Source organism: Triticum aestivum, chromosome 1D (assembly GCF_018294505.1).
Source record: "Triticum aestivum cultivar Chinese Spring chromosome 1D, IWGSC CS RefSeq v2.1, whole genome shotgun sequence".
Classification (NCBI taxonomy): domain Eukaryota; kingdom Viridiplantae; phylum Streptophyta; class Magnoliopsida; order Poales; family Poaceae; genus Triticum; species Triticum aestivum.
This window is the reverse complement of record NC_057796.1, coordinates 249262841-249287360: the sequence shown is the minus strand read 5'-3', so window position 1 is coordinate 249287360 and position 24520 is coordinate 249262841. Positions and strand designations below refer to the sequence as shown.

Below are 24520 nucleotides of genomic sequence, written 5' to 3'. Positions count from 1 at the left end.
ATTCTTCACTGTATCTCTATCTGAGTTCATCTTTTGTGCTTGTGTACGTTATCTAGACTGGCTTTTGTATTATTAATACTTCATATTTTATGACTTTTTTGCGGGTAAACTAGGGAGTTTTATTCCATCAATATAGCGCTTAAAGTATACAAGGGACGCGGGGGGGTGCTCTATGTAGCCAGCAAGCCATGCTACATTCAGTTCAACCATGATTTTTTTTTTTTTTGAAAATTCAGTTCAACCATGATTTGCTATCACTATGCCCATATTTTAGGACAGGTGAGTCATTTGATTGAGACCAGGACATTGTCCCACAAGCTTGAACATTTAGTGAAGTATTGTAAACAAAATCAAATTTGAACGTGTATTCGGCTACATTCATATATAGTTTCAAGTACCCAGTCAGCATGATTTATAATGCAAATCAACCATTTTTTAACATAGTTTTTTTTTCTTATGATATAGGGTAATTTGCAAGGAGCGGCTACAGGTCAATCGACTGATTGTAGAATGTGGTCAGTTGATTACTACAACAAAGGAAAAGAAAAGAGGACAGAAGAAAACTGACTGACCCAAAGTTAGGGTCAGTCAATCAGCCCAACAACCAAACTGGCTGAAAAAATTCTCTTGCCCTCTTTTGCCTTCTGTCCAGACCAAAAAAAAGGGCCTGACAATATGTGACAACCTGACAATTTGGTGTTTTGATTTTGATTTTGATATCTTGAAAATTCTCTTGCCATCTTCTGCCTTCTGTGTTTTGATTTTGCTGCTGCATCTTATGTGACGACCTGACATATTCAGAATTTAAAAACAGAACACCTCCCTAAAGGCAGAATTTAAAAATTCCAAGAAGGAATTGAATTTGCATATTCAGAGAACTAAACTTGCAGTTGTTGACCAAAAGCAACATACAAAGAAGTATAGTGCTAGCATGCATACATATGTACAAAAAGATAACCACAAGATCTTCACCTAGTTGTACTACAAATTGTTTAACTACAGTTAAAGCAGAACACCATCCTGAAATCAGAATCTAAAATTTCCATGCATATACTGAATTTGCATATTCAGATAACTAAATTTGCAGTTTTTGACCAAAAGTAACATACAATAAAGTATAGTACTAGCACGCATACATATGTACAAAAAGATAACCACAGCATTTTGACCATTTTCACCTATTTGTACTACAAAATGTTTAACTATAGTCAAGGCAGAACACCTACCTGCAGGCATAATCTAAAAATTGCATGCACATACTGAATTTGCACAATCAGAAAACTAAACTTGCAGTTGTTGTTTTTTTTACGGGGAAACTTGCAGTTGTTGATCAAAAGCAACATACAAAGAAGTGTAGTGTGAGCATGCATAGATATGTATAAAAATCACCTAGTTATACTAGAAAAATTGTTAAACTACAGTTAAGGCTGAACACCTCCCTGAAGCCAGAATCTAAAATATCCATGAACTAACTAAATTTACATATTCAGAAAACTAAGCTTGCAGTTGTTGTTGAGTAGCAATATAGAAGAACTATACTATGAGCATGCATACTACAACATCTTGACCTGCTTGTGCTAGAAATTATTTAACTACAAGTAAAATCAGAACAACACCCTCATGGCAGAATTTTGAATTTGCATATTCAGAGAACTAAACTTTCACTTGTTCTTCAACAGCAACACGCAAGAACTATAAATACAAGCATGCATACATACTTACAGAAATATAACTATCACATCTAGGGCTAAAGAAGTTGTCAAACTAAAAGTTTCGGCAGTACAGCTCCCTAAAGAAGTTGTCTATGTTAGAATTAAATTTGCATATTCAGAGAGATAGCCATAACAAGAACAAGTCAACGCAAAAAAAAACCCCAAGAAATATAGAAAACAACTTCAAAAGAGAAAGGATCGATGTACTTGCAAAAATCTACCTAAACCTAATTATTGCATTCTCATTACTGCAAGTAATAAAATGCATGAGCATGACTATGAGTACAACTATAATTACAGCAAAAGCCTAATTCATAAATTCAAAGACTACAAATAAAAATTGCATGTTAATCATACTAAACTTGCACACATTTTACAACAGCAAGATTCATATTAGCCTTGTTGATATGCTGATTTAGGTTTTATTGGAAGCAGATACATTGATATGTACAAAAGAATTCAAGCTATATGTAATACAGAGTACCTCACTGTATTCACGATTATAATTATACTTGCATAATTGATCAATGTCAACTGGATTTAGATCATGGAAAGACAAATTATAGTTCCATCTATATAACTAATTACAAAGACAATCAAGACATAGGATGGGGAACAACACCTAAAATACACAGGTTTCATATTAGCCATGAAAAAATGCAGTGGCTAAGTAAACACATACACATAGATTGATATCTACAAAATAAGTCAAACTATAAAAGAAATGATTAATACAACTCATCATCCTCCTGAAGCATTCCTCATCAAGGACAACATAGAAAACTTCAGGTACTTCATCAAAGTCGGAACCTACTACATAGTCTGAAGAAACTAAGCATAAACAAAACATAAACTAAAATCAATAGATAAAGATAAAATGCAAAAGCAAATGACATAATAGAATTAAGTTTTTTATAGAGGAATTAATTTTGGGAAGCATGTTACCCTTCCCAATGCAAAAGATAGAATAGAATGAAGTTTTTCTATAGTTGAATGAATTTTGGGAAGCCTATTACCCTTCCAAATGCAAAAGAAAGAATATAATGAAGTTTTTCTATAGATGAATGAATTTTGGGAAGCCTATTACCCTTCCTGAAGATAAAAATCGAAATCATAAACATAAGTGTAGACACAAATTTTGTTGCCGTAGCAACCATTCCTATTACAGTATCCAGCTGTTAACTACGGAAAAATATATTGCTAATGAATCTGGTTATCTTAATTGCTGATGCACGATAAAGAAGTTGCACAGAATAAGTATCAGCAACAACACCAACATGCAGTAGCAAAACATATTATCAACAAGGAGATGAATAGGGTATAAAATCTTGCTGACAGACACCACTGTTGCGTCAGCAGACAATTGCAATAGCCACTGTTTTGGTTGTCATGGCTGCCAGCCATTAGCATTACGATTAACTTCCACATGATGACACTAATTATATCGAAATTGCATTTGCAGGATACAGAGATTCAAAATCAGAAGGAACAGCGCTGCTGCGACACCATGGAAGTCATTATGCTACCATTGCATCAATTAGTACTATGCTTTCATGTCATATCAAGATATTAAAAAGATAATTGCATATGCAACCTACAGAAGTTGCGCAACTTCATTATGAGCAACAACAACTTCATGGTGGAGCAGACCATACTGTCAACAAGGTGAGGAACACTGAATAAAAATGGATGCAGAGGCAGAAGTTTCAAAACTCTAGTTTAAGTTACCCAAAAAATAACTAATAATCTGAAATTGCTTATGTAGGTGCCAAAAATTACACAACAGGAATATCAGCAAGTGCATTCTCATGATACAACCAACAAAAACACAAGGTAAGCATCAACAATGACTATAATGTAAGGAATTAGATTTGCATGCTAAAGTTGCTATCAACATGAAAAACCATTGTTATGGTTGGAATATAATAATTTTGAAAAACAAAATTATAAAACTAAGAAGTCTGAATATTGCATTTGCACGTCCAAAGAGTTGTACAAATGGATAACTAGCAGAAAGGATTAGTGGAGAAAGTTGTCGCCAAGGGAAAATCACTTGCTCAGGTTGTGGCACTATCATAACATTACATGTTGCACAGATGTCAGAAAAGAGACATGGGAGAAAACAAAGAAGGAACGTTAACATTACTATGGGAAGTAACTATGAAGACAATCAGTAATGAGCATTGCAAAAAATATGAATTTTAAGAAACTATAAACGACCAAAATACCTATAGGAAGTGGCATTCCACAAAATATTTTCTACCTTGAATTCCAACTTATCTTCAAAGATTGGAAGAAGGCACTGTGACCTGCAACAAAACAATATCAGCAAGCTCAAAATCACAGTTGTAGAAGTTTGAAATAAACACAAGGAAATATTACATGTTCAAATTGACAAAGATAGGGACAGAGTACCCCAACTTTTCAAATTAAAAACAAAGAAGATGACCACTACATAGCCTACAATTTTTTTTATAATAGCCAAATAATAAAACGACAGACCAAAGTTTTGCCACTAATTTCAATGAGATTCAGTAGTGGTCGCAAACATTACACAACTAGATTGCAAAAGCAAATTCAACCTAGGTAACTAAGAGGTGACAGTTCAACTTGACAACATGGGACAAACTAATACAAAATCTAAAGACGACATCGTACTAGCTGCCTATAAGGCATACAGTTCCAAAAGCAGACCCAATATGTCTTAAGACCGAGCTTGAACCATACGCTTCAAACAGAGCAGGAAGTCGCAGCAGCACCAGCATCACCACCAGATCCACTAGCATCACCACCAGGAGTGTAGTGGGGACTACACAGAACACCACGATGTCCGATGGAACAAAAGGAACTCGAAGCTGGGCTCTTGTCACTGTTGATATCTTCAAGACCTTGGGACATAAACCCTTGGGAAAACTAAACATAAAACTAATCAAATGACATGAAAATTGCACACCAACACAACTAACAAAAAAAATACGCCACACCAAGTTTATATCATTTTGAGATGAATAGTGTTATTTATTCTCAAATAGAAGAGTTGAGATACCACACCAAGTGACCAAATGGCACTTTCAGAGTCAAACAAAACCCACCTAAATTCAGGCTTAACTATGAATCTAGTTGTACAACCATTTGGTTGAAATCTGTCAAGTGCATACAGTTTAACATTGACGAGGCTGACAATTGTACATGTTAGTATCCTAGTTGCAGTCAATGCTAGCTTCAGACAATCGGTTACAGAGTTGTAGAATATGTCAATTCAAAAGTTAAACGCCTTAAGTCAGATAGAAATTGACAAAAGAGAACTGAACCATGCATCAGAACACACTTGATTAAGAGAAGGGACTGCAATGGTATTCCTTAAACAAAATCAATGTTGGTTCAGTCTTCAGGCTAGTGATTTCAACGACTGCTCTCAAAGCTTCTTGTATACCTAACCAAGATCTATAAATCATAGGGAGAAATCAAAAGCAAAAAAGAAATGGAAGAACACATACCTAAAGCCTCCCCTAGCAGACCTCACAGCAAGCAGAGAAAACCCTAACCAGTGACACCTCGAAATCCCTGCAAAATAGATATCAACAGAAACAACAAATGAATGACTTAAAATAGCAAATGAATCATACAGAAAAAAGAAATGAATTGGGGGGGCAATGAAGCACAAAGCCTCCACGGTCAGAGGTGGGGGGCAATGGGGGCAAAGAGCAGCGAAGAGAGTGGATAAGAGAGGAGAAGAGGAGTGAAGCAGAAGAAGAGACGACAGAGAGAGCGACTTTTCTCTACGGGCTGGGCTGCAGCTAAACGGGCGAAGAAATAGGATATCGGGGTCGAGGCATCGGCCCAATAACGATACGACTGATCCACTTCAAGGTTCAGTCAATTTTTACACAACCGAAACAACTCATGGTACAGAACGAATCACAGAACAAAATCAACGGGTGAAAAATCGACTGACCCAAAAATGGAAAATCAGCTGACTGAAAAGTAGCTAAATTGAATTTTGCAGCACTTCTGGTATAGGTTGCCATGATTCAAGTAGTTTTTTTTCTCCTCATGTGCCATTGCCTACATGGTTAATTTTCCTTGATATTTTTTATTTTATAAAAACTTAATTTTCCTAAATTTGCCATGGCAATTTAGCTCTTTTGCCAATACCATTGTTTTTTCTTGGACTAGCCATGCAGACAACGTTTGCCATGATGATACGTAGTAATTTTGCCATTTCCTTTGAACTAGCTCCTATTGAACGCTCGTTCTCAATAAGGCAAACGTTTGGCAACGGCGCACCGGCTGAAGCTTCGGCTGGTCGCATGCACGCCACTCGATCACGTAGGGGATCCAGCGCACACACGTCTCCCAGTACATGTTTCACGTTGTTATTTTTCCTCCTTGGCCCACCATCTGCCTTTGGGCTTTGGCCCATCACGACCGCTTGTTTATTTTTCTCAGCCTTCCTCTTTGTCTTCTTCCTCAGGTCGTCTTCAAGATCCAGTTCACCACTGCTGGCTGAAGCTCCAACGGAGATGGGAGAAGAAGCTGCAACCACAGTCCCGCGAAGCTGCATCCGTTTTTGTCAGTGATGTGACTGTGGCAACCATGGCCATGCCCAGACCATCATGGAGCTGCGAGCTCAAGGGCGGCTAGTGCTGCATGTTGCGACCGCGTCGCGGGATGCTGGAACCAGCGACATTTTTTGCTACATCCACTAACGGTGGAGCTACGACGCACAACGACGGCGATGGTTATTTGCTGCAACTGTGGTCTGCTTTTGCTACAACCAACGAGGGATTTGCTACATTCATTAATGACGGAGTTGTGACCTGGGACGGCGACGACAACGCTTTTGCTGCAGCTGTCACTGTTTTTTGCTACAACCGGCGTGAATTTCTGCTACATCCACTTAAATGGTGTTCATTGGCAGCCGTCGTTCGTTCAACCCCGTGCAGCAAGCGTCGGCGGGTAGAAAAAAGCTTCAACCGGCCTGAAAAAAAACTTCAACCAGCATGAGAAAAAGCTTCAACTCAGTGCGAGCGGCAACACAGAGTGTTGCGGCCGGAGGCACGGTGGCGCGGCGACGGGCGTGATACGACGGCGGCGGCTAGGTGCTGCAACGACAAAGACGTCGGGCATTTTGCTACGACGGCATCGTTTTGCTACGAGGGGAGGCGACATCCTGCTGGAACCGGTGAGGACGGGGATGCGATGACGACCACCAGCGACGAGGCAGGCAGGCGAGGACGCACGGCGAGCTGGCTGATGTCCACGGAGGATCACGGGTTGTACTTGATGATGGCTGCCATGACTTTTTGTTTGTTTTCTTGACGAAACAACTGAGGGAAGGAAGACCATCGTACGGTTGTAGCTATTTAAATCGTGCGTGTGCAGTTTGACCGGCCGAAAATTTGGCCGACGGTCCGGCGCGTATCACTGGCCTATACCTGGCCACGGGCCGGGCAGGGCCGGGCCTGGGTCGGGCCTTAAAAAGCCCACGGCAGAAAACTGAGGCCCAGGCCCTCCCATGCCCTACCATCAGGCCTACTTTTCAAGCCCAAGCCCGACCCATCTGGTAAAAAGCCCCGAAAAGCCCTTAGGGCTTAGGGCCATGGGCCGGGCCTCTTCCTTAAAATGCCAATATGCCAAGCCCAAGCCCATCTAGGCCCTGCTGGTGGGCTCAAAACTCAAGCCCAAGCCCGGCCCACGGGCAAGCCCATCGGGCCTAGGCCCTGGATTTTAGTGTTGGGCCTGGGTGGGCCGACAGGGCCGGGCCGGACATGGCCAGGACTACACTGGCCTTTCAATAAGGGGGCAACTCACACATGGGCAGTTCAACTGGCCGGCCCATTGGCGGTACTGTAGCGCCATGGGCTCACTTTAGTATGCAGATCCTACTGTAGCATCGGGCCCTACAGCATGTGACTTTACTGTAGCTCAAGTTCAAAAAAATGTGAACAAATTTTGAAACAAAGTGAACATCTTTTGAAAACGTGAAAATTTTTAATTTTTGAATTTTATAAAGCGAGAACAATTTTTCACATTTTCGATTCTCAAAAAACTTGTGAACAATTTCTAAATTTTATTATTTTTTCGAAATTTTCAATTTTTCTTCAAATTTTTCCAGAAATTTGAGAATTCCATACATTTTTTAGAAAAACTGAACAATTTTCGAATAATTCCAAATATTTTTTAAAAACACAAAGAATTTGGAAAATGCAACTTTTAAAAAATCCAAACAGTTTTTGAAAATTTCAAATGACTCTTAAAATTCTTAATGATTTTGAAGATTTAAAAAAATAGAAAAGTGAATCTTTTAAAATTCCCAACATTTTTCTTAAAACGCAAGTAGTTTTTGAAAAAGATGAAAAAATTCAAACTCCAGTAATTTTTTAAAGTCTCAACAAATTTTGATTTAAAAAATGTGAATTACTAAAAAAAGAGTAACAGAAATAGGAAAAAAAAAAGAATACCTAAAAAAGATAAAGAAAACGAAAAAAACAGCACAGGGAAAACCACACTATGGTAGCTAAATGGGCCAGTCCACACAGATCGATCTCCTCGCTCGCGTGTGAGTTTGGGCTGCTATTGGACGCCTTGAACATCTAATGTGGAATTCCCCCTCCTAGATCGAAAGATTCGTTAGCTGGAGAGTCTTCCTAGATCGAAGGTAAGTTTTTTATTCACGCCCTTTTTAGCTGCCGTCAGCGGACATACAAGTCCACGTCGGAGGAAACTACTGGGTGTTGCCATTGGTTGGCTCGACGCCGGGCACGAGCACCCGCTTCTGGGCAAGATAAGGGTTAAAACAAAGATCACCTCATAACAGGTAGTGGTGGCAACATACAAAAATCCAGCAAAAATCTCAAGCTGTTCTTTAGGTATATATAAGCCATCAGACACTTCCTAGGTGTTGTCATGTCCAGGGAGCCTACATGGGTGCCTAGGGACCCTAAGGCCCACATGGGTGGTTGGCTTGGCCCATTTGGCCGCTAGGACTCCAAACTTCTCTCGTGTTTTTTCTGAATTTTGTAACATATCTATTTGCCTTGAAAACGTAAACAATGACAGACATGGGTTGGCACTTTATTAATAGGTTACTCCAAATAATCTTAAAAACATTGTCAAATTAAGTGCATTTAATCCGCTTGGTGGATTTTGGTAATTGATATCAGCATATCTCAAGGAACTAATGCCACCTACAAGCTTTATTTCAAGAAATGTTCCTTGTGGGTGAAACAAAGGAATAGAATGTGACCCCTACAAAATGCATCAAGACAACTATTGGCCAAGCCAGAGGATTCCTCTTTTTCATTTTAGTGATCTAAGATTGAACCCATAGGCATGCCAATTCTATCAAAAGGGGATGAGGTTGTAGTGATGAGCTTCTTGCTCCATCCGATCAAACTTCAAGGACCCTCAAGTTCCTTTAATGATTCCAATATATCTTCCGAGTTCTTCCGGTCGGAATCACCGAAACATTAACTAGATTTAGCCGTTGCATAAACCTACCCCATTTAGAGCCTCCAAGTACTCCACTTGGAATCACCAAATCTACTCGTAAACCTAATGTTGCCATGTCAGAATCTTCAAAGCAAACCTACAGAAATTTCCGAAGCAAATATGTTGGAATTTCTAAAGCAACAACAGAAAGTGTGCTACTGCCCAAGTGTACACCTCAGAGCTTCCAAATGCTTTATGGTCGGACCATATGAAGCATCTGAAAGTTGCTACCTATGTTCATGTTGGAACATCCAAGCTGGTCACTTTGGAGCTTTCGAGCTATGTAATAAATTTGGTAAAGGTTAGATTTTCGTCCCTCCTATTTATACCTTCACCTATCCAAACAGCTCACTTGAAGCAAAATCCACTCCCATCACATGTTCTGAGAGATAAATCCACCTCCTTGTGTTGATTTCAAAGGGCTTTCTACCACAACCATCCATGCCAATCCTTTGAGATCTAATCCTCTCTTGCTTTCCACTCCTACCTTCTCCAATCCAATAGTCAAATATTAAGAGAGTCTGAGTGTTGACGAGATTATCTTTTGAAGCACAAGAGCAAGGGATTCATCACCAAACAACTTGTATCTTATTACTTTTCGAGGGTGTGTGTCTTCCTAGATCTGCTAGGTTCTTGGAAATCTTCAAATATATGAACAACCCAAAAAGTTTGTAAGGACTTGGAGATCGCCTACTTTGTGAAGATCTACCTTCCTGAGGCTAGTCCTTCGTGGGTGTACGCCATGGTGGAATAGATTGGTTACTCCATCAAGGACCCTTCATGGGTGAGTGTCCTTCATGAACCATTCCTTTGTGTAATCTCGTAGCAAAGATCCTTGTGATCATATTGTTGGAAAATGCAGTAGAAAACAAAAAAAATAGCGCCTACGCACACCCAAGGTCAATATGAAGATGCCTAACAGGTTGGGATCATGATCGTTACCGTCACCGAGTTGCAGTGGAAGAAGAACATGTTGGTGTAGGTTGTACTTGGAGTCTCTCGAACTGTCGATGAACGATCCCGCAAACCGCCCACGAACAGTCCCTCGAATGGAAGACCGAAAGCAAGACCTCTCTACTTGGTTGCAAGTGTGCAGCCTTCACGATACGACAACGCTTCGTCGTCCAGAGCTAATTGTCACCGAAAGTTTAGAGAGAGGAGATTAGAACCACACATGGCTTCTAATTATGAGGATTAGAGTATTAGTCTAGCTCTAATTAGTCAACTAGGACCAACTAGAACTAGAACTAGAAGAACTAGAGGAGGCTCTGATACGTCTCCAACGTATCTACTTTTCCTAATGTTTTTCCTTTTATTTTGGACTCTAATTTGCATGATTTGAATGAAACTAACCCCGGACTGACGCTGTTTTCAGCAGAACTACCATGGTGTTGTTTTTGTGCAGAAATAAAAGTTCTCGGAATGGAACGAAACTTTGCGAGGATTTTTTATATAATAAAAGAGAATTTCTGGAGCCAAGAACCACCGGAGGGGGGCACCTGGGTGGGCACAGCCCACCAGGGCGCGCCCCCCTCCAAGCGCGCCCAGGTGGGTTGTCCCCACCTGGTGGCCCCGCAGACCCTGAAACCGACGCTATAAAATCACATATTTCCAGAAAAAATCAGGGAGAAAGAATTATCGTGTTCCACGAGATGGAGCCACCGTCACCTCCTGCTCTTCATTGGGAGGCCAGATCTGGAGTCCGTTTGGGGCTCCGGAGAGCGGGATCTTCGATCTTCGTCATCACCAACCCTTCTCCATCGCCAATTCCATGATGCTCCCCACCGGGAGTGAGTAATTCCTTCGTAGGCTCGCTGGTCAGTGAGGAGTTGGATGTGATTCATCATGTAATCTAGTTAGTTTTGTTAAGGCTTGATCCCTAGTATCCACTATGTTCTGAGATTGATGTTGCTATGACTTTGCCATGCTTAATGCTTGTCACTTTGGGCCCGGGTGCCATGATTTCAGATCTGAACCGTTTATGTTATCACCATTATATCCATGTTCTAGATCCTATCTTGCAAGTTATAGTCACCTACTACGTGTTATGATCTGGCAACCCTGGAGTGACAATAGTCGGGACCACTCCCGGTGATGACCGTAGTTTGAGGAGTTCATGTATTCACCGTGTGTTAATGCTTTATTCCGGTTCTCTATTAAAAGGAGGCCTTAATATCCGTTAGTTTCCAATAGGACCCCACTGTCACGGGAGGGTAGGACAAAAGATGTCATCCAAGTTCATTCCATAAGCACGTATGACTATTTACGGAATACATGCCTACATTATATATTAACTGGAGCTAGTGCCGTATCGCCCTAAGTTAAGACTGTCACATGATGAATATCATCCAACAAATCGCCGGTCCAATGCCTACGCTTTAATATTGTTCCTGCTAAGTTACCACTGCTATCGTTACTGTTGCACTTGTCACAAAATTACTGCTATCACTGTTACCGTTACTACTGTTGCTGCTGCTATTATCAAAACTATCATACTACTTTGCTACTGATCACTTTGCTGCAGATAATTAATCTCCAGGTGTGGTTGAATTGACAACTCAAATGTTAATACTTACAAATATTCTTTGGCTCCCCTTGTGTCGAATCTATAAATTTGGGTTGAATACTCTACCCTCGAAAACTGTTGTGATCCCCTATACTTGTGGGTTATCAGGATCCAAAACTTGTGTGTTGAAACGATGCAAAACCTCTAGTATATATAGGTTGGAGGGGAGGGAGAGGGTATCCACCAAGGAGGGAAAGTCCCTCCTTGGGGTGCCGGCCAAGGGAGGGGAGGAAGAGTCCTCCCCACTCTCCAATTAGGCCTCCTTCCATGGCAAAGGGGGCGCCTCCCCCACTTGGGCCCTTGTGGCCCAAGTTGCCTTTCACCTCTTAGCCTTTTAAGGCTTGTTGATATTAAATTAAATATAAAATTATTCTAAATATTTTCAGACCATTTTATATATAATTTAACATCCCTGAAACATTTTCCACCTATATATTATTATCGGTATTACCCAATATTCACCGAAACCCTTCCGGTGACCCCGAAACGCTTCCGAGCCCTCTCGGAACTATTCCATATATGAATGAAACAATTTTACAAATATATTCTCATCACTCCCATCCTACTAATACTAAACAGATCGTGATTGCCTGAAGCTTGTGACCACGTAGGTTCGGTAACTCATAGACATTAACGAAACCCCTTCGTTCAATGATCGATAACGGAACCGTGGATGCCCATATCGATCACTATGAGCACACGAATTATATTCGAGTGAACCTTTGGTTATCATTTGATGTTCCGTTTGCTTTGCGATACTTTAGAAAACTCGAGATGCATCGATATCCTCCTGAGTAAACACATGCTCACTATACCGAAATCCTTGTTACCGGTTTTGTTCATTTTTTCCTCGTTATCGTGTTCCAGCATCCCCGTGACGTAGTCACCTGTGTCTAGACAGATGATGATGGATGCCGTCACACCGAGGGGGCCCTAAGAATATCTCTCCATCCTCGGAGGAGCAAATCCCACTCTCGAGCTATCTAGTCCCTTTGTCAAACTTTTCGATGAACCCGTAAGTTGTCGTTATGATCACCGTGCTACAGGTGACGTTTGAGCAATCCCAAAGCTCACCATATGGTACGAAAGTGACTAGGATGCTCTCATGGTCTAAGGAGAAAAATCACATGTTAAACACTCAGTGTTATTACAATTGATTATAGACGATATTACTCAATCCGTAACAGACAAATTTGGGTCGATTCAATATGATCGTTCTTCCAACGTCATAATCTCAATGTTGTTTTAGGACTATCGTTTCACACTTAAATGATATCCTAAGATCCGGAAAACATGATCACCAACAACACTTGATCTAGTCCTAGAGACAAGACTAGGAATCTTACATATAACCGTTTATCATTCCACATGTGCATACGAGTTTTCCACTGAATCGCATGTTCCAGGATCATAACAGTTATAACATAGAATATAAACTCTTTAATTATGAATATGGAAATATAATTATATAAATATTGTTGCCTCTAGGGCATAATTCCAACACTTAGAACCTTCATGAGTCAAAGACCCCATCAACGTGGATGTAAGATATCTCACTATCTGAACCATGGGAAATATCTTCACTAAGCCAACTCATGTTTGCGTATCTCCAACTCTACTTGTTTTACCTTCACTTGCATGTGCTTGATAGATTGCTATAAAAGGCTAAAAGTGGCATGGAAATTAAAATTTAGAAAAGGAGTGCATCTTTTGGCTTAGTAATCTATTCACCCCTCCCCTCTGAACATACTTCTCGATCATACAAGTGGAATCAGAGATTTGGTCTCCTTAGCAAGGTTCTCCATTGGTGAATCCTTGGTAAGTTGACTCTTTGCTTTGTCTTAACCACCTCGGAGAATATGGCTTCTAGCGAGGGAAGTTATCATTGTAGAGGTCCTTACTTTGATGGTTAAAATTTTTCTAGTTGGAAACATCAGATGAGAATGCATATTCTTGCTCATAATCCCACCGTTTGGGCTAATGTTCACATTGGTTTGCAAGGTGAATTCTTCCAAGGTGGAAAAGTTCCGGATCCTGAAGCAACCACATGATCCAACATAATTCTCAAACATTTGACATCCTCTTCAGTGCTTTGTGCCCAGAAGAATTCAACAAGATTAGTCGTCTTGAAAGTGCAAATGAATTTGGAAATGCATGAAGGTGCCGAGTCTGTGAAGGAGTCCAAGGTTGATGTCCTACAAGGTCGGCTATACAAGTTCAGGATGAAGGATGGTGAAGGCATTGCCGAGATGTACTCTAGGCTAGAAATCATTACAAATTAGATTGTCGGCTTAGGAAGCGAAGCAATGATGGGAAAAAATCATCATTAAGAAGATTCTCAGAGCTTTGGATAGCAAATATGACACCATGTGCATATTGATGAGGACATCAATACCATTGTTAGACCCACAACCCCTGCTACTATACATACTGGACCGATTACTAGAGCTCGCGCACGCCAATTAAATTACCAGGTACTTCCGTTTCTTGGTAATGATTCTAATGTTCATGAGAATATGATGCTGCCTAAATTGGATACATTTGTTTTGCTTACAAATGAAGGGCCTAGCTTGGAGAAGGATGAACATTTGAGCAAGAACAATCATGGAGTTGATGGCATGCGCAAGGGAGACAAGAACAGAGTTTCAAGTGATGATTTCAGGACTTTGAAGCCACTATAATGAGTGCATGAAGCCTTGGACGAAATATACAAGATGCCACTTCATAATTTTCATCCAGAGGCTATTCTAGGTGATGCGTCACCTTATTTTTGGGCCAGGCCCATGTAATTTCGAAATACTTCAATATAGGCTGTTTTTAGAGTCCGTATGTGTGGGGAAACAAGAGTTAGGGTGAGTTTCGGACCCCTCCTCCAAGGGCCACGAAATCCCCCCTCTTCCTCCATATATACAGCCCCTAGGGCATCGTTTAGACTTTGGGTTTTGTTTAGATCAAAAGTTCGCCATAGTTGCAACTTCGCGTACTTCGTTTGTGTTCAACGACCAGACCAAGATGTCACAGAACCCCACCTTCATTAATAAAGCTTTCCTCTTATATTCGCAATATCTAGATTGCAATATTAGTTTCTTGCTTGTTCTTCGTTTGCTCGCAGGAAACAGGCCCTCGTGGTCAGGTTGATCGTGCTCCGGCGTGGTCAATAACCCTCGGAAGTTGGTTTAGCGATTGCTAAGGCGCGACGCCTCGCACGTTCGTAGTCGGATTGTCAAGGTCGACTCCCTCAGAAAATGATAGCCACCATCTCATCGAAACATCGGGACACCTTTGCCTCTATCAAGTGGTATCAGATTTTCAGGTTGCTCGGTGAGATTTTACAGTTTTTCGTAGTTTAGACCGAGTCTGTTCTTCATACCTACAGTCCACGAAAAAGCCACAAAAAAATTAGGGTTAGTTCATCATATCAGAACCAATCTGAGCCTTTGCATAATCTTTTTAGGGTTTTTGCTTTGTTGAATTTGCGGTTGCATCGTCGTGTCAAGTTGCTGGTCTTAGAGTCTAGTCTTTTAGAGTTTCGAGTTCTGGTCATAAGTTGTCACGCCGCCGCCGCACCATCATCATCGCCCCTGCCAGCTACCACCACCGCTTATCCGCCACCGCTCTGAATCCGTATCCATATACCACCACCGCTACCATATCCTACCACCATATATCCACCACCAATCCGAGTTCTTTTCATATCAGGTTTATTTTCGAGATCCATCTTTTTTTCCGTTTCGTGTTTCCTTGCCTGAGTAGGTCTCGGAAAAAATGAGTCTGGAGACCCCCAGGCAGTTTTTAGGCCAAAATTTCGGCGACCGAAAATATTTTTTCCCTATCCTATTTTTAGGCTTTTCTGAGTCTTTTGAGCCACGTGCCATCATAGTGATTTTTTGTCGCACTTTTTCGTTGTCGCTGCCCTGATTTCCGAAAAAAAGTCAAAAAAATTTCGTGCCCATCCTGTCAGTTTGACCTAGGAAGAGTTTTGAGACACTCGCCATTATAGTGATTTTTCGCAAAAAAAAAGAGCGCAAAAAAAAACAGAGCGAAAAAATAATTCCAGAGTGTGCTTTTCCCTTGTTTACGTGCAGCGCCGTGATTTTGTTAGTGTTCTAGGCTCGCGTCTCTAGCACGGTCTAGCCTAGGACCAGCACAGTACCGTCGTTGAGTGTTTATTTAACTCTGCATCTCTGAATTGATTATTGCTGACCCTTTTGCTACCATATTATAAGCCTTCCCAGCTCCACATACATCTACGTCGTGCGTTTGACTCTCCCTGGTAATCGCTCTATCTAAGCTTTGAGAGTTTTGACTACAACGGTTGCCGATCACCGCCTGCTGCTGGGTAAGAACTGGTAGAATTTGAGATTTGCTTGACGGATTTGTGACACCCACCACCACCACTTGTTAGTAGTCTGTAGGATCATATTCTTGTGTGTTTCTATTGCAGCTAACCATGCCAGGATCACAAGGTGACGAGATTGACTGGGAGAACTTAACGAATAAGGAGCTTCATGATAAGTTTCAGCAAATGATGACTGAACAGGTGCAAGATGTGTTGAACAATTTTGAAGAGGCCATGGAGAAGATCACTGGACTTGAGAAGACATTCGAAACAAAGCTCGATAATAGATTTAATGAACTGCTTGCGCGTCTTCCACCACCGGTTGCACCTGCCGCACCTCTGCAACAACAACAACTACCTCCACGTCGCGAAACAGCCCTCTGCCGAGCGAGCCGTGTCCTTCTTCAGCCTGGCCAAACTATTGGTGCTGCTGTTGATACTTCTGTGGCTCCTGCTGCTGATGCGGAGGATGATTATGCGGGAGATTACGAGGATGAGGTTGATCAAAATCAGAACTACGTGCAACCACCAGCACCACAACCACCAGGTCGTCCACATGCAAATAATGGCAATGTTAGGGCTCCCCCTCAGGTACGAGATCATGACCATCTCCCTAAACTAAAATTGCATATTCCACCATTTGAGGGTAGATATGTTCCTGATATATATCTTACTTGGGAGTTAGAAACTGAACAACAATTTACATGTTTACAATATCCTGAGGAGAGACGTGTTCCTGCTGCTGTTTGTGCTTTCACTAGCTTTGCATGTGTTTGGTGGTCTGAACATTGTAGATTATATCCTGTTCCAGCTACTTGGGCTGCTTTGAAAACTGCTATGCGTACTCGTTGGGTTCCACCATATTATCAACGTGAATTAATTCAAAAATTGCAGCATTTAAGACAAGGAAAAAATTATGTAGAAGAATATTATCAGGAATTACAAACTGGCATGATTAGATGTGGTATTGTTGAGGAGAATGAAGCTATGCTTGCATGTTTTATGGGTGGATTAAATAGAGAGATTCATACCATTCTAGAGTATAAGGAGTATAATAATATCACTCGTTTATTCCATCTTGCTTGTAAAGCTGAACGTGAAGTGCATGATCGACAAGCATTGGCGCGAACTAACTTTTCTGCAGGTCGACCTTCATCATGGACACCACGTGCATCCTCTACTTCCACTGCACCATCACCTCCATCAGGTGCCACCTCCAACCGTGATACAAGAAAGCAGGCACAACCACCACTCTCTGCTAAGAGCACACCTGCCGGGTCAGCGCAGAGCTCTTCTTCTTCCATGGCGTCAACAGGGCACACAAGTGATATTATTTATCGTTGTTGTAAGGGAAGAGGACATTTTGCGAGAGAATGCAAATCTCAGTGTGTGATGATTGCTACTAAGGATGGTGGGTATGAGTCCGCTAGTGACTATGATGAGGAGACTTTGGCTCTTATTACACATGAAGAACACGGTGGAGATGATTCTGATCATGAGACGCAATACATGGCTGCTGAAGATGCTGACAGGTATGAATGTTTAGTTTCTCAACGTGTTTTGAGTGTGCAGGTTACACAAGCTGAGCAAAATCAGAGGCATAATTTATTCCATACAAAGGGAGTTGTGAAGGAACGTTCTATTCGCGTCATCATAGATGGAGGGAGCTGCAACAACTTGGCTAGCATGGAAATGGTGGAGAAGCTATCTCTCACCACAAGACCACATCCACATCCTTGCTACATCCAATGGTTCAACAACAGCGGCAAGGTTAAGGTAACGCGTACTGTTCGTGTGCATTTTAGTATCTCTACATATGTTGATTATGTTGATTGTGATGTGGTACCTGTGCAAGCATGTTCCTTATTACTTGGTAGACCATGGCAATTTGATAAAAATTCTGTACACCATGGTAGAAACAATCAGTATACTCTTGTTCATAAGGATAAAAATATTACTTTGCTTCCTATGACTTGATTCCATTTTGAAAGATGATATTAATAGAGCTAATAAAGCAAAATAGGAGAAAAATAAGAGTGAAAATCAGATTGTGGCAAAAGAATTTGAGCAACAAATAAAGCCTAATAATAAACCATCTGGTGTTGCTTCTAAAATTAAATTGAAAAGTGCATGTTTACTTGCCACCAAATCTGATATTGATGAGCTAGATTTTAGCAAATCTGTTTGCTATGCTTTTGTGTGCAAAGAGACATTATTTTCATTCGAGGATGTGCCTTCCTCTTTGCCCCTGCTGTCACTAACATTTTGCAGGAGTTCGCTGACGTCTTCCCACAAGACGTGCCACCGGGATTACCACCTATTCAAGGGATTGAGCATCAAATTGACTTAATTCCCGGTGCATCACTACCCAACCGTGCACCATACCGTACCAATCTAGAGGAGACGAAGGAGATTATGCGTCAAGTATAGGAGCTGCTCGACAAAGGTTATATACGCGAATCTCTTAGTCCTTGTGTTGTTCCTATTATACTAGTGCCTAAAAAGGATGGTACGTCGCGTATGTGTGTTGATTGTAGAGGCATTAATAATATTACTATTCGTTATCGTCATCCTATTCCTAGGCTAGATGATATGCTTGATGAATTGAGTGGCTCTACAATATTCTCCAAAGTTGATTTGCGTAGTGGATATCATCAAATTCGTAAGAAATTGGGAGATGAATGGAAAACAACATTTAAAACTAAGTTTGGTTTATATGAGTGGTTAGTCATGCCTTTTGGGTTAACTAATGCACCTAGTACTTTCATGAGACTAATGAACGAAGTTTTGCGTGCTTTCATTGGACGATTTGTGGTAGTCTATTTTCACGATATACTGATTTATAGCAGATCTTTGGAAGAATATTTGGAACATTTACGTGCTGTTTTTATTGCTCTACGTGATGCACGTTTGTTTGGTAACCTTGGGAAGTGCACCTTTTGCACTGACCGAGTATCTTTTCTTGGCTATGTTGTTACTCCACAGGGAATTGAAGTTGATAAAGCCAAGATTGAAGCTATTGAGAGTTGGCCGCAGCCCAAAACGGTCACACAAGTGAGGAGTTTTCTTGGACTCGCTGGTTTCTATAGGCGTTTTGTGAGAGATTTTAGCACCATTGCTGCACCTCTCAATGAGCTTACAAAGAAGGATGTGCCTTTTGTTTGGGGTACCGCACAGGAAGAAGCCTTCACGATATTGAAAGATAAGTTGACACATGCTCCTTTACTCCTACTTCCTGATTTTAATAAGACTTTTGAGGTTGAATGTGATGCTAGTGGAATTGGATTAGGAGGTGTGTTATTACAAGATGGCAAACCTGTTGCATACTTTTCTGAAAAATTGAGTGGGCCTAGTCTGAACTATTCTACTTATGATAAAGAATTATATGCTCTTGTTCGGACCTTAGAAACATGGCAACATTATTTATGGCCCAAAGAATTTGTTATACATTCTGATCATGAATCTTTGAAACACATTAAAAGTCAAGCAAAACTGAACCGTAGACATGCTAAATGGGTTGAATTCATTAAGACTTTCCCTTATGTCATTAAACACAAGAAGGGTAAAGAAAATGTTATTGCTGATGCATTGTCTCGTCGTTATACTATGCTTTCACAATCTGACTTTAAAATATTTGGTTTGGAGACCATCAAAGATCAATATGTGCATGATACTGAATTTAAAGATGTAATGCAGAATTGTAAAGAAGGTAGAACATGGAACAAGTTTGTCGTTAACGATGGATTTGTGTTTCGTGCTAACAAGCTATGCATTCCAGCTAGCTCCGTTCGTCTTTTGTTGTTGCAGGAGGCGCATGGAGGAGGACTAATGGGACACTTTGGTGTGAAGAAGACGGAGGATATACTTGCTACACATTTCTTTTGGCCAAAGATGAGACGGGATGTTGAGCGTTTTGTTGCTCGCTGCACTACATGTCAAAAAGCCAAGTCACGACTCAATCCTCATGGTTTATATATGCCTTTGCCTGTACCTAGTGTTCCTTGGGAGGATATGTGACGCCCCCGATTTGACCGTACACTAATCATGCACGCAAATGTGTACGACCAAGATCAGGGACTCACGGGAAGATATCACAACACAACTCTAAAACATAAATAAGTCATACAAGCATCATAATACAAGCCAGGGGCCTCGAGGGCTCGAATACAAGTGCTCGATCACAGACGAGTCAGCGGAAGCAACAATATCTGACTACAGACATAAGTTAAACAAGTTTGCCTTAAGAAGGCTAGCACAAACTGGGATATAGATCGAACGAGGCGCAGGCCTCCTGCCTGGGAACCTCCTAACTACTCCTGATCGTCGTCAGCGGGCTGCACGTAGTAGTAGGCACCTCCAGTGTCGTAGGTGTCTTCGTCGACGGTGGCGTCTGGCTCCTGGACTCCAACATCTGGTTGCGACAACCAGATAGAAAGGAAAAGGGGGAAAAGAGGGAGAGAAGCAACCGTGAGTACTCATCCAAAGTACTCGCAAGCAAGGAGCTATACTACATATGCATGGGTATATGTGTAAAGGGGCATATCAGTGGACTGAACTGCAGATTGCCAGAATAAAAGGGGGATAGCTAGTCCTGTCGAGGACTACGCTTCTGGTCATCTCCATCTTGCAGCATGTAGAAGAGAGTAGATTGAAGTCCTCCAAGTAGCATCGCATAGCATAATCCTACCCGGCGATCCCCTCCTCGTCGCCCTGTTAGAGAGCGATCACCGGGTTGTATCTGGCACTTGGAAGGGTGTATTTTATTCAGTATCCAGTTCTAGTTGTCATAAGGTCAAGGTACAACTCCGGGTCGTCCTTTTACCGAGGGACACGGCTATTCGAATAGATAAACTTCCCTGCAGGGGTGCACCACATAACCCACGCTCGATCCCATTTGGCCGGACACACTTTTCTGGGTCATGCCCGGCCTCGTAAGATCAACGCGTCGCAGCCCCACCTAAGCACAACAGAGAGGTCAGCACGCCGGTCTAACCCTATGCGCGCAGGGGTCTGGGCCCATCACCCTATGCACACCTGCATGTTGCGTACGCGGCCGGAAGCAGACCTAGCCTAGTGGCGTTCCAGTCCAATCCGGCGCGCGCCACTCAGTCGCTGACGTCACGAAGGCTTCGGCTGATACCACGACGCCGGGATACCCATAACTACTCCCGCGTAGATGGCTAGTGCGTATAGACCAAATGGCCAGACTCAGATCAAATACCAAGATCTCGTTAAGCGTGTTAAGTATCCGCGAACGCCGACCAGGGCCAGGCCCACCTCTCACCTAGGCGGTCTCAACCTGCCCTGTCGCTCCGCCACAAAGATCCACTTGCGGGTACTCCTACGAGCCGACCCGACTTTAGTCATCACATGTGTCATGTATATAGTATATAAGTATATACCCGTGATCACCGCCCAGGTGATCGCGACCCGATAGTATAGCACAGCAGACGGACGAGAATGTAGGGCCACTGATGGAAAACTAGCATCCTATACTAAGCATGTAGGATTGCGGGTAAAGGTAACAACAGTAGTAGCAAGGATAGGCTATGCATCAGGATAGGATATCGGAAAGCAGTAACATGCTACACTACTCTAATGCAAGCAGTATAGAGAAGAATAGGCGATATCTGGTCATCAAGGGGGGGCTTGCCTGGTTGCTCTGGCAAGTAGGAGGGGTCGTCGACTCCGTAGTCGAACTGGGCAGCAGCAGTGTCGGTCTCGTAGTCTACCGGAGAGAAGAGGGGGGAAGAAACAGTAAATACAATGCAAACATAAGCATGACGATGTGTGACATGACAATGAGCGGTGCTAGGTGTGTCCTAATGCGACAGTAGGTGGTACCGGCGAAGGGGGGGAACATCCGGGAAGTATTCCCGATGTTTCGCGTTTTCGGACAGACGGACCGGAGGGGGAAAGTTGCTAGTTCGATAGGTTAGGGAGGTGTGGTGGACAAACGGACTGCGTATTCGGATTCGTCTCGTCGTTCTGAGCAACTTTCATGTTGAAAATATTTTAATCCGAGTTACGGATTAAAAGATATGATTTTCTAAAGATTTTATTAATTTCTGGAATTTAATTAATTATTTAATTTAATTCGAAATTTGGATTTATGACATCAGCATGATGTCATGCTGACATCAGCAGTCAACAGGGGTTGACTAAGTCAAACTGACATGTGGGTCCAGTGGGACCCACCTGTCATTCTCTGTTTAGGTTAATTAGGGTTTAGCTAAATAATTACTGTTTAATTAAATTAATTACCTAATTAGATTAATTTAAACAGGATTAATTAACTTAATTAATTTAGTTAATTAATTAAGATTATTTTTATTTTTATTTTCTTTATTTATTTATTCATTAATTTTTATTAATTAATTTATTATTTTTATTATTGTTATCATTATTATTATTATTATTTTTTATTTTTTATTTTTCATTTCATTTCCCTCTTTTTTTTGTAAACGTTCTGTGTGGGGGGGGCGCGGGCCCCGTTTGGCAGTGGCCCAGAGGGGGCGATGCTGGTGCGGGTTACGGGCGCGGGAGCGGGCGCCCGTTAGTGTGCGCCGCGGCACCCAGAGGGGCGCCGGCGGGCAGGGCGCCGGCCGGGGTAGGGCGAGGCCGGGCCGGGGCACCCGAGCCAGCGGGCGTCCGCCGGCGAAAAGCTGTAGGCGGGCGGCCAGGGGGGGCGCGCGGGCGCGCGGCCGGGAGGTCGGGCGTGGGGGGGAAGAAGCAGCGAGGGGGGCGCGGTCGAGGCCATGGGCCTGCACGCGACGGCGACGGGAGCAGCAGCAGGTAGCGTCGGCAGCGGGCGCACGTGCTCGAGGGGAGAAGGGCGCGACGGCAGTGACGGGCGGCCGGCGGTGCGGGAGCGCGTGTGGGGGCGGACCGCGGCCAACGGCCGAAGCTTGGGCGACACGGGCATGGCCGAGCGCGAGGCTGCGGCGCGGGCCGCGCGGCGGGGCAAGGGAAGGAGAGGAGGACGAGGCGCGGCGGTGCTCACTGTGGCCGTAGGGGGACTGGCAGCGGGGCGCGGGGAGCAGTTGAGGACGACGGCGACGCGGTGTCGGGGTGCAGGCCGGCGAGGAGGCGAAGGCAGGCCGGCGGGGCAGCGCTCCGGCGAGGCGAGGGCGAGGCCGGCGGGGGCGGTCGGCGACGGTGGCCTCCTCTCGATCTCGTTCTGGATCGGGGGAGGGAGGAGGAGGAGATATTTCGGGGGTGGGGGGGAGTGTCGGTGGGGGTGGGGGGTACCGGGGAGTGGATAAGGGGAGAGGGGGGGCGCGGGGTGGGCCGGCCCATTCGGGCGGCTGGGGGCCCGCGTGGATGGCCAGCTGGGCCAAAGGGCTCAGCGCGGGGGGTTGCCTTTTTTTTATTTGCTTGTTTTCTGTTTTTATTTCTTTTGTTTATTCTCCTTTTCTGTTTTATTTAATTTTACAGTACTTAAGAATTTTATAAATTTGTGTTTCCTTTACTATAATTATTTTTGTAATATTCGGCACCGCCCGAGCATTTTTGTTTCCACTTATGAAAACTTTAATTGTTTGACTTATTTTGAATTTAAATTTTGAAACGTTTTCGAATCATTGCGAGGTTAGCAACAGTAACCAAAGTGACGTGGCATGATTAGCGTGGGATTACTGTAGCTTGATTCCCCGGGCGTTACAGGATATATCTATGGACTTTGTTTTAGGTTTACCTCGAACAAAGAAGGGGAGGGATAGCATATTTGTTGTCGTGGATAGGTTCTCGAAAATGGCACACATTATACCATGTTATAAAAGCGATGATGCTGTTAATGTTGCTGATTTGTTCTTTCGTGAAATTATTCGCTTGCATGGTGTGCCAAATACTATTGTTTCAGATCGTGATACTAAATTTCTTAGCCACTTTTGGAGATGTTTATGGGCTAAGTTGGGGACTAAACTGCTTTTTTAGTACTACTTGTCACCCCAAACTGATGGTCAAACTGAAGTAGTCAATAGAACATTGTCTACTATGCTTAGGGCTGTTTTGAAGAATAATAAGAAAATGTGGGAAGAATGCTTGCCTCATATTGAATTTGCTTATAATCGTTCGTTGCATTCTACTACTAAGATGTGCCCATTTGAAATTGTGTATGGTTTCCTACCTCGTGCACCCATTGATTTGTTGCCTCTTCCATCTTCGGAGAAGGTTAATTTTGATGCTAAACAACGTGCTGAATTGATCTTAAAAATGCATGAGTTAACTAAGGAAAACATTGAGCGTATGAATGCTAAATATAAACTTGCTGGAGATAAGGGTAGAAAACATGTTGTCTTTGCACCTGGAGATCTTGTTTGGTTACATTTGCGTAAGGATAGGTTTCCTAATTTGCGCAAATCAAAGCTAATGCCACATGCTGATGATCCTTTTAAGGTGTTAGAGAAA

The 24520-nt window shown here is 42.6% G+C and overlaps 1 protein-coding gene across 1 annotated transcript; it reads right to left on the bottom strand.

Moving 5' to 3' along the window:
- Positions 1 to 108: 108 nt before the first annotated feature.
- LOC123158790 (uncharacterized) lies at positions 109 to 23036 on the bottom strand. Its single transcript, XM_044576634.1, has 5 exons — positions 22687 to 23036; positions 5210 to 5509; positions 4440 to 4625; positions 3976 to 4021; positions 109 to 788 (listed from the first exon to the last, which is right to left on the bottom strand). The coding sequence occupies exons 1-5, from the start codon at positions 23034 to 23036 to the stop codon at positions 777 to 779; spliced, it is 894 nt and encodes a 297-aa protein (XP_044432569.1). The 3' UTR covers positions 109 to 776.
- Positions 23037 to 24520: the final 1484 nt, after the last annotated feature.